Below are 11,928 nucleotides of genomic sequence, written 5' to 3' on the forward strand. Positions count from 1 at the left end.
TTATTGTTAATGATATGATTACTGACTATAATCTAGATGTGCTGTGTTTGACAGAAACCTGGCTAAAACCAAACGATTACATTACTTTAAATGAGTCCACCCCGCAAGATTACTGTTATAAACATGAGCCTCGTCTGAAACGCAAAGGGGGAGGTGTTGCTGTAATTTATAGTAATATTTTCAAAACCACTAAGAAATCAAGTTTTAAATATAATTATTTTGAAGTGTTAGTGCTTAATGTAAAAATATATAGTATAAATGATAAATCACGTTTGAGATTTGTGCTTGCTATTGTATACAGGCCACCAGGGCACCATAAAGATTTTATCAAAGAATTTGCGGACTTTCTATCAGAATTAATATTGACTGCAGATGAAGTACTAATTGTTGGTGATTTTAATATACACATCGATAATGAAAAAGATGCATTGGGTTTGGCATTTAAAGACATTGTAAACTCAATTGGAGTTAGACAACACATGTCAGGACCTACTCATCGTCGTAATCATACTCTAGATCTAATATTATCACATGGAATAGATGTTGATGCCGTTGAAATTCTGCAGCAGAGCGATGACATCTCAGATCATTATCTAGTCTCGTGTAAATTACATTTAGCCAAGGCTGCAAAGCCGACTCCGTGTTTCAAATATGTTAGACCTATCACTTCTGCCACTAAAGATTGCTTTATTAATAATCTTCCTGATCAGTTTCATCATCTCAGCATCCCAGATAGCTTAGAGGAACTTGATATTGCAACAGAAACTTTTAACTCTCTCTTTTCCAGCACTTTAGACAAAGTTGCTCTGTTGCGTTTAAAGAAGATTAAAGAAAATAGTCCAACGCCGTGGTACAACGAGCACACTCGGGCCCTTAAGAGAGCAGCCAGAAAAATGGAACGCAACTGGAAGGAAACAAAACTAGAGGTATTTCGCATTTCATGGAAAGAGAGCTCGATTGCATACAGAGAGGCTTTAAAAGCTGCTAGATCTGCTTATTTTTCAACCCTATTAGAAGAAAATAAACAAAATCCTAGGTATTTATTTGAAACGGTGGCTTAACTAACGAAAAAGAAAGCTTCAAGCACCTAAGTTCCCAAGCAACACAGCAGTAATGACTTTATGAACTTCTTTACTTACAAGATTGATAATATCAGGGACAAAATTATAACTATGCAACCGTCTACTACAGTATCGCATCAGGGAGTGCATTGTAGTCTCCCTGAGGAAAAAATTTATTCATTCGTTGCTATAGGAGAGGAAGAATTTACTAAACTCGTTAAATCATCTAAATCGACAACATGTATGTTAGACCCTATACCGACTAAGCTACTGAAAGAGATGCTCCCAGAGGTCATAGATCCTCTTCTTAATATCATTAATTTGTCTTTGTCTCTAGGATACGTACCAAAAAACTTTAAGCTGGCTATGATTAAACCACTTGTTAAAAAAACGCAACTTGATCCTACAGAATTAGTCAATTACAGGCTGATCTCGAATCTACCTTTTCTGTCAAAGATATTAGAAAAAGCAGTATCCTCACAAATGTGTTCCTTTCTTGAAAGAAATGATATCTGCGAGGATTTCCAGTCCGGATTTAGACCGTACCATAGTACCGAGACTGCTCTCATTAGAGTCACAAATGATTTGCTCTTATCATCCGATCGTGGTTCTATCTCTCTATTAGTGTTACTCGATCTTAGTGCTGCATTTGACACCATTGACCACAACATTATTTTAAATAGACTAGAAAACTATGTTGGCATTAGTGGAATTGCACTAGCATGGTTTAAATCATACTTATCTGACCGTTATCAGTTTGTAGCAGTAAATGAAGAGATGTCTTATCGATCACAAGTTCAGTATGGCGTACCACAAGGCTCAGTACTAGGACCGTTAAGGTTCACTCTGTACATGCTGCCATTAGGAGATATCATTAGGAAACATGGAATTAGCTTTCACTGTTATGCCGACGATACTCAGATCTATATTTCTTCAAAACCTAACGAAACTTACCAATTCACAAAATTAACGGAATGCATAGCTGATATAAAAAATTGGATGACTCGTAATTTCCTACTTCTAAATTCTGAAAAAACAGAGATTCTAATTATTGGACAAAAAACTTCCTCACGTAATAACCTAGAATATTGTCTAACACTTGATGGCTGCTCTGTTAAGTCTTCGTCGTCGGTTAGGAACCTGGGTGTGCTCTTTGATACCAATCTTTCATTTGAAAGTCACGTGTCTAGTATATGTAAAACCACATTTTTCCATCTTAAAAATATATCTAAATTACACCATATGCTCTCATTGACAAATGCGGAACAATTAGTTCATGCGTTCATGACCTCAAGGCTAGATTATTGTAATGCTCTACTGGGTGGTTGCCCTGCACGCTTAATAAACAAACTACAGCTAGTTCAAAACGCAGCAGCTCGAGTTCTTACCAGAACCAGGAAGTATGACCATATTAGCCCAGTTCTGTCAAAACTGCATTGGCTCCCTATTAAACATCGCATCAATTTTAAAATATTGCTGATTAATTACAAAGCACTAAATGGCCAGTTGATAATACCTAGAATATCAAAATCGACTGCTGGCGGTAGATGCTTTTCCTATTTAGCGCCAAAACTTTGGAACAGTCTTCCTACCATTGTCCGGGAAGCAGACACACTCTGTAGTTTATAGCTAGATTAAAGACACATCTCTTTGACCTAGCATTCACATAATACATTATAGACTTCTATAATTCAATGTTAGGCTGCATAGATTAGGTCAGCTGGAACCGGGAACACTTCCCATAAATCCTGATGTACTCGTTATATCATGAGAAGAATGGCATCTACGCTAATTTTAGTGTCTTTGTTTATCCCGAGGTTTTCCCGCAGCCTGCCGGATCCAGGCCGTATCCAGATCTGATGAAGGACCTTCGCCTGGACCCGATGACAACGCAGTGCTGAAGTGCCAACTAGTCTCTCCCTATGGAGGATCCCTTTACCACTCTACAGATAAAGCGTTGTCGGGAAAACTCAATTCGCGTATCTACCCCGAATTGATAAAATAAAATAAAATTCTGTATCAAAATTATAAGGAAAGACCAGTACTTTGTTTAGGCTTGGTTTGTAGGGAATTCCAAATCTGCGCACATATATTCAAACGCACATAACTATAGAACCAATTCTTAATGCGCATGTGAACGCCATCAGCGTTTCTCACAGGTTCGCGTTTAAAGTTTGTGTAGAGAGAATGGTGTCGTCTTAGCGGCCCCTAATTTAATAACAAATGATCGTTGCGACGGAAGCGAATCAATCAAAACTAACTTTAGCTGGAAAATGGCTTTATTAAAGAACCGCTGTAAAGCCAAAACAGTCTTACCTTAAATTATACGTTTATCTCTGTAAAGCTGCTTTGAAACAATCTACATTGTTAAAAGCGCTATATAAATGAAGATGACTTGACTTGACTTGACCTTCAGGGCTGCTTTGTGGTCGTGTCTAGGTGCAGGTCCTTCATCTGATCTGGATACAGACCGGATACGGCTAACTACAGTAACCTCGGGATAAACAGAGAGACTAATATTAGCGTAGATTCCATTCTTTTTACAATTTAACAAGAAGAGTTGGGAATACTTGAGGTCAGCAATCGGATACTTATAAAATAAAAATTTTGATTCCTCTTATCAATTCCTTTGTGAGAATTTCAATGTGACTTCAAACAATTCAACCGTGAGGAGACTCACGCGCTGTTTTCTGTGCATCACACATCTAAAATGTGTGCACAGAAAAAAATGATTTTAAAACATTCAAGTGCGAGACGACTCTCGCTGTTATCAGTGCTGCAGGCATTTGTACAGTGTTGCCAGATTGGGCGGGTTACCGCCCAATTGGGCGGTTTTGAATTTGATTGTGCGGGTAAAAAAGGGTTTGGGCGGGTGGACAAAATTTGGGATGGTTTGGGGTCAGTTCGGCGGTTTTCAAACATCTACATTTTAAAGTCTAATTGGTTAAAAAACTAAACTAAAGTGTGCATGTAGTCCATAAAATCAGTCATCATGACATTACTGTACACACACCCCATGCAGAGTCAGCTGGCATTGGTGTTGACATCACCGACGAGCACGCACTTTTAGCCAATCAGCGATCAGCAGGCAGATGCTATTGAGCGCGATAAGTTGTAGCTGTATACTCAAGTGATCGCTAATGCCAAAGTGATATAGTCTACTAAACAGTAAGTTGTATCTACACAGTAAAGAGTGAGATAGTGAGCAACTCTAAAAATGTAGGCTACAGTACATGTGGTGGGAGATATAACTATAAATCTGAGAGGAGAGCACAGTTGAATGACTTGAAATGAAATCAAATATGGGACGTGAAATATGTCCATGGACATGTGCACACTAGCCTAACCTTACCAGACATCGGCAACTTTTACACCGTCCAGACTGCACTATACTCGACCGTGACAGCTGCTGAAAAAGGTTTGAATCAACGATGAATCCGTTTTGACTGCTAAATTCTGTATTATGTTCTGCAATGTGTACTTCCGAGGGTTAAAGTCATCGGTTCATTTCTTGATTGCCGTTTTGACAGTGTCCACCTGGACATTTTAGTCATATTGGCTAATTCTTCTTAATTATTGCCCTGTTTTGATCTGTTTTCCTGGAATTTTTTTTATTTTTTATTTTATTTTATCATTGTTATTTTGTTTTGAGGAGATACAAGTTGTGCTTATCAACCTTGAATGACGATAATGATATGAAATTATATCATATTATTTTGGCAGTAAAATTTTGGGCGGTTTTTTCTTGTAGTGGGTGGGTTTTGGTGATCTTTTGGGCTGGAAATCACCGTCCCAATCTGGCAACACTGCATGTGTAACTAACTATATGGATGTAACTATGGGCAACTCTTAAAGTAAGAGCAGCTGCCGTCTCTGTAATAACACTAATCAAACAACAAAAGACAGAGAAACTTCACTTATTCTTGACTGAATTACTTTTGTAACTATATTTGTAATGTATATTTTATTTATAAAGTGCAGTGTTATTTTACATTTGATTACAGTTTCTGTACCTGAATACCTGAAAATCTTAAAACACTGTTTATTTCAATCGTATCTTTGTTCAGTTGTATCCATTTGTTTCGATTTGCTAATTTTTTATTTGTTCTTTTTTAATTACTGAGTGTTTACTTGTCTTTAATAATGCTTGAAATTTATATTAGTTAGGCTAGGTTTTTTTTATGGTATTTTTAAACCACAGGCAAACATTCAAACGTAAGTGTTATTTAGCCTGTTGATTTTTGTTCAAGATATTCAGCTACAATTAAATGTTTTGCAATAAGACTAAATATGAATGATATCTAAGGTTTATATATTTTTTATTTTTTTTACCTTAATGGAATCAAAATTAGGAATCAATAAGACTAAATATGAATGATATCTAAGTTTTGTTTTTTTGTTTTTTTTACCTTTAATGGAATCAAAATTAGGAATTGATAAGAATCATAATCGATAAGCATAATCGAAATCAGAATCATTGAAATTAAAACGATACCCAACCCTAGTAACAAGTACATTGGGTGTTATGGGAAGTGTTCCTGGTTCCGGTTGACCTAATTTATGCAGCCTAACAATCCTTTAACGGATGTAAATAATGGAAATGTGATAAGGTTATGTGTGTGCCAGGTTAAAGAGATGTGTTTTTAGTCTAGATTTAAACTGACAGATTGTGTCTGCTTCCCAAGCAAGGCTAGGAAGACTGTTCCAGAGTTTGAGAGCTAAATAGCTAAATATCAACTGGCCAGAATTTTGAGATAGAATTTTTGCAATAGATGAGACATACTATAATGTGTTGTAACTATAAGTACTGAGGAGCAATACCATTTAGTGCTTTGTAAGTAAATAGCAAGATTTTAAAATATATGCAATGTTTAATAGGGAGCCAATGCAATGTTGACAGAACCTGGCTAATATGGTCATACTTCCTGGTTCTAGTTAGAACTCTAGCTGCTGCTTTTTGAACCAGTCTGCATTTGTCATTGCATATGTCGTAATTTAGGAAAAAAATGTTTCAGATCGTTAAAATAGGGCCCAAGATGTGTTGAGCCTTTGTCGCCTAATCATTTACTCACAATGAAGACATTAGTGCCTCGTCCTCCTCTTGGCAAATTTGTCTGTCAAGATTTGTAGGCCAGGAAAAGGTGGTGGAGAGTGCAGTATGTGTCAACCATTTTGGAGCAGATGGCGCAAAGAATACGTGGCCAACGTAATCCTCAGACAACATTGGCTAAATACAACACTAAAATCAATTTTCAAGTTGGGGATGTAGTAATTGTCAAGGAGGACAATATTACCAGAAATTAATGGAGGCTAGCTAGGGTCGTTGAGACAAGTGCGGATAAATGGTCTGTGTGGCGCTGTTTAGATGAGTCACGCTGTTTGGGTTTTTAGCACATAAACATTATATTGAACATCTATCGAACTCTTGTTATCATTTTATCGGGGACATTTATATCGTGATTATTATCGTTTTATCGCCCAGCCCCAAGTAGAAGAACTGTCACCGTCCCGCTAGCGCGATGCTTGGCCCTCTTTTTTTGTTTTGCCTTTTTTTTCTATCACATTTTTTAGAAATCATCATAAATTATCTATCATTCGAAAGCTTAAAAACCTCAAAATTCCTCCTGTGAAAACCGTTTTGAAATCGGACATTGCATTACCATGGAAACAGTACTTTAAAAGCTTTCTAGCAGACTCCTCCTCCTAGTTTGCATTGTCATGTTTCATATTACAAAATGTATTTTAACTACACTGCTCAAAAAAATTAAAGGAACACTTTGAAAACACATCAGATCTCAATGGGGAAAAATATCATGCTGGATATCTATATTAATATGGACTGGGTAATGTGTTATGAACGAAAGGATGCCACATCGTTTGATGGAAATGAAAATGATCAACCTACAGAGGACTGATTCAAAAACACCCTGGAAATCTAAGTGAAAAAATGATGCAGCAGGCTTGTCAATTTTGCTGAAATTTCATTGCAGCAACTCAAAATGGTACTCAGTAGTTTGTATGGCCCCCACGTGCTTGTATGCATGCCTAACAACGTTGGGGCATGCTCCTAATGAGACGATGGATGGTGTCCTGGGGTATTTCCTCCCAGATCTGGACCAGCGCATCACTGAGCTCCTGGACAGTCTGAGGTGCAACCAGGTGATGTCAGATGGACCAAAACACAATGTCCCAGAGGTGTTCTATTGGATGTAGGTCAGGTGAGCGTGGTGGCCCTTCAATGGTATCATTCCTTCATCCTCCAGGAACTGCCTGCATGCTCTCGCCACATGATCTCGCCGGGCATTGTTGTGCACCAGGAGGAACCCAGGACCCACTGCACCAGCATAGGGTCTGACAATGAATCCAAGGATTTCATCCCGATACCTAATGGCAGTCAGGTTGCCATTGTCTAGCCTGCAGAGGTCTGTGCGTCCCTCCATGGATATGCCTCCCCAGACCATCACTGACCCACCACCAAACCGGTCTTACCGAAATATTCAACTTTTGTGTTTGCGATGCCGCTGACCCAGAGAGAGCAGTTGTCTGAAACAGCTTTTAAAAAAAGTATTTTCAACCACTCAGTATATATTTTTTTTCTGTCTTACAAATATTCAAATTATCACTGATGTACTGGGATAAAAGTTTATAGGTTGCATTTAAACAGTCAACTGTTGCGATTAAAAATAAAGCAAATCACCTTTAAAAAAAGTAACTTGGCGCTTCAAATAACGATTGTATCGATTACACCATTAAGCCACTGGATGGCGACAAGTGTCCGTTAAAAAATTAATTTCTCATTGAATCATTCATTTAAGAAATTCGTTCAAAAGCGCTGATTCATCCATTAATAAAACAAGTATTTATGAGCGAGCCACTGAATAATTAATTCAAACCGATAAACATTTTTAATTAAATTAATACATGTGTAATTAATGTAAAAAACTTAAGTTAAAATTTAAATTTCGTCCACAATAGATAGCAGACATTAACATTTTGTCAGAACCTCTAGTAAATTACATGTTATTCCCCCGGTTTTACAGGCAATGCTTAAATATATTCCCAGACTAAAATGCATGTTTGAGCTGGTTTAACTGAACACAATTTGCACTGACATATCTTAAAAAGTCAGTGCCATTGTTTTGTCTCAAGATGCACACCAGTAATGTTTTTTTTTTTTTTTTTTCTAAGGCACGTTTATAAAGGCGACTTAAAAGTCCTAATTTAACTAAGGCCTATTCCTGGATTAATCTAAGCCCTGTTTGTGAAACCAGGTCATTATGTTTAGTTGTCTGTTCAGAATCGTGATCTCTATTTGACAAAAAAAAAAAAAAAAAAAAAAATCCTGATAGCTCTACTATTTTTTTTTTTTTTTCTTTTTTTTTTTAATCTTTTCAAAACACATTGTTGGAGAGATCTGAGACTCAAGGTTCCATATTTGGCAACTGTTTTGTGATAGAAGTGATATTGTGACATTTATTTGTCAAAGGAGAACTTTTGCTATTTTTGGTATAGCGCCTAAACAAATTATATTATTATTATATTAAAATATATTATATTTATATTGCTGTTATAACTGTGCCTATTTACGTCGTTGGTAAGTAGCAGTGAGTGGTAATAGACAAGAAATGTACAACTGTACATTACACCCTTATACCATCTTGCTGGTAACATTTCTTTATCCTAATCCTGCAGCCTGAACCACTGTAGTGAAACCATCCTTACATTCCACCCTTAGATTCACTTTGTAAGGCCCACCCAAGTGGCTCAACGACGGTTTCCAATTGAGCAGGTAAAGGTAACCTGCGTGTTCTGTCTTTTCAGTGCGCAAAGTAATTTTATTCCAATTAAACTTTTATCTGACTTTAGGTTAGGTTGATTTAGGTTTCAACATTAATTGACTATTGATCATTGGTATAATAGTTAAACTACACATTTGACTATTCATTTAACTCTTTATTCAAATTACACTCATTCATTCAGATTCCTATAAACTTCTGTTATAGTGCTGTTGACATATACATCATTGACAATGTAAATCTGTTAGTGCTTAAAAAAAATATATTTGGAAAGATGAACAGGAATCCATATTGAAGTGTGAATGTGTCTTGAAGAGGATTAAAGAGAATTAGACCTCCTCAGCTTCAAAGAAAATGCCATTCTAGTTAACATTATCGACCAGCTAATACCCCACTAAATATTACCCCTTCAAAAGGATGCCCTTGGGTTGCCAATCTGATATGATTCTCATTTCAAGTCTTACAGGTAAATTGTAAGGACAATAATATCTGACATTTCTCTCTGCGTCTGTCTCTTTTTTTCCATAGTGCAGAGTGGAAGAGTCTTTATCCGGGACTGGAGGACACATAAAAGCCCTAGAGTAACCTCCAAGCACAAACCCCCTCCCTCAGGTGCCTTGAAGACCCGACTCTGCTGGTTCCACACCCACCATCCCCACGGATGCCCTCTGCCCAGTGAGGACTGTGCTTTTGCTCATGGAGCGACTGACTTGAGACCCTCCACAAAACCTACCAAGATAATTTGAACCTGAATGGAAGCTTGTTTTGGCTTTATTAATAGCATTTGACCTGACATTTGGAAAAAGAAAAAACTCAAAAATATATATATATATGTTTTTTTTTTACCTATCCTAGTGGCACCCTTTTTCTTCGATTTTTTTTTTTTTTTTAAAGTAACAATTTATTTCTGTTGTATAAAAAACATGGCAAATGAACATTGCCAATACTGTCCAGACTAATAAATCCAAACCTGTGTAATGAGATTCATCTTTTTTCATTGCATGAAATCCCCCCACTGGAGCATAAAAAGGCTTGTGTTGAGAGAGGCAATGTGCTGTGTAAATGTTAGGAGCATAAATAATTTGGAGGGCCATGTGGGGGGGGGGGTTGGAACCTCTGTGGGTCACTGCCCCTCTGCTCAAATGTCAGTGGACAGGATGTTCCTCTCAGACCTGTGGGGGTAAATCGAGGTCAGGGTCTCTAGGTGTACATCATAGATGCAGATTAATATGTTTGATTCAAACAGAACAAACATTAGATTAATCACTTTCTGAACTCAAAAGGATTTATTTTGAACTTTACATTTACAAACAGGAAAATGGTCTCATTGTATCCAATGTACAGTACAGTACAAACTGCCGGTATCTATATCTATGGACTTTTAAAGGGTTAGTTCAGCCAAAAATGAAAATTCTGTCATTAACTACTCACCCTCATGTTGGTCCAAACCCGCCAGATATTCGTTCATCTTTGGAAACCAAATGAAGATTTTTTTTTGAAATCTGAAAGCTTTCTGTTCCTCCATTGACATCCTATGCAACTACAACTTTCAAGCACCAGAAAGGTAGTAAATACATCATAAATGACTCCAGTGGTTTAACATCAATTCTATGAAGCGAAGCAAGTGCTTTGCGCAAAATAACACAATTTACCACTTTATTTTATTTCAACTTTTTATCTATCTATCTATCTATCTATCTATCTATCTATCTATCTATCTATCTATCTATCTATCTATCTATGTGTGTGTATATATATATATATATATATATATATATATATATATATATATATATATATATATATATGAAAATGGGAAAGACTGATTCTGATTGGTAGCTTTGTTAACAGGGCCTGATAGATAAAACAAAAACATAAATTGTTGAATAACCTTTCCACATATCCAGTATAAAAAGAAGCCTTTTTTAATATTAAAAAAAGAGTGTCTGTCTCGAACAAAACCAGTTTGATCAGGTGAAATGACTCCATGCAAAGTTTTTTTCATGCCGAAAAGATGATACTTTAGCTAGTATCTTGTAATCACAATTTAAAAGTGGTATGGGACGATAAGAACCACAATCTAGGGGGGCTTATATCTCCTAAGAATTAATTAAATAGTAGCTTGATATAGAAGGTTGGGAGTAACTTAGAATTTTGAAGACTAAAAAATACAAAAGCAAGGCATAGTAATTTAGAAAATGCTTTATAAAAATCAGATGGGTAACCGTCAGGACCCGGGCACTTGCCTGTTTTCAAGGAAGCAATCGCATCAGCTATTTGAATATCCTCATCCAAAATATCACACAGTCTTCTCTACAGTGGGGAAATCTAATTTATCTAAAAAAAAACAGTATTCATTTAAGATACATCTTGAGGAGATTCCGAGGTGTACAATTTTCCATAGTATTGTTTAAATTGAGTTTATTTCTTTATAGTCAGTGGAAGTAATTCCTGAAGGTAACTTAAGTTGGGGTATCAAGCTGCGATTTACGAATATGATAAGCTAACAATTTACCTGTCTTATCACCAAACTCATAGACCCTTTGTTGAGCTCGAAAAAACAAATTCTCAGCCTCTTCAGTCGATACCAGATCATATTTTGTCTGCAATATCTGACGTTCTTTATAAAGGCTGGAAGATGGATTCAGTGAGTACTGAACATCAATATATGTTATAGAACTAGATAATTAATCTAGTTGCCTCTTTCACTCTCTATTTTTACAAGACGAATATGAAATTATTAAACCATGCAGATAACATTTTATGGTCTCCCAAATGGTAGAATAAGCCATACCCTGAGTACTATTGAGTTCAAGAAAAGAATATATATTTGATGAGATAAATTTGACAAATTCTTTATCCCTTAATAGACCAGGGTTAAAACACTTGATGATGCTTTGGGGGTGCTTTTGGAAAGTTAAGTTCCAGAACAGCTGGTGCGTGATCAGATATTACTATGTTTTCAAACGAGTAATTCTGCAGATATGGAAGAAGTTTATCTAGAAAAAAAGAATCAATTCGTGAATAGGACTGATGTACTTGCAAATAAAAATTATGTTTCCTTGTGGAAG

General features: G+C 36.4%; 1 protein-coding gene across 2 annotated transcripts in view; it reads left to right on the plus strand.

Annotated features, from left to right (window-relative positions):
• trmt44 (tRNA methyltransferase 44 homolog) overlaps positions 1–9,841 on the plus strand; it is a 181,183-nt gene extending 171,342 nt beyond the window's left edge. For both annotated transcript variants that reach the window (XM_081359233.1, XM_081359234.1), the window contains one exon: positions 9,386–9,841. In XM_081359233.1, the coding sequence (XP_081215359.1) occupies positions 9,386–9,603 (218 nt within the window). In that variant the 3' untranslated portion in view covers positions 9,604–9,841. The remainder of the gene's footprint in view (positions 1–9,385) is intronic.
• The last annotated feature ends 2,087 nt before the right edge of the window (positions 9,842–11,928 follow it).

Source organism: Scardinius erythrophthalmus (assembly GCF_964197995.2).
Source record: "Scardinius erythrophthalmus genome assembly, chromosome: 2".
Taxonomy (NCBI): Eukaryota; Metazoa; Chordata; class Actinopteri; order Cypriniformes; family Leuciscidae; genus Scardinius; species Scardinius erythrophthalmus.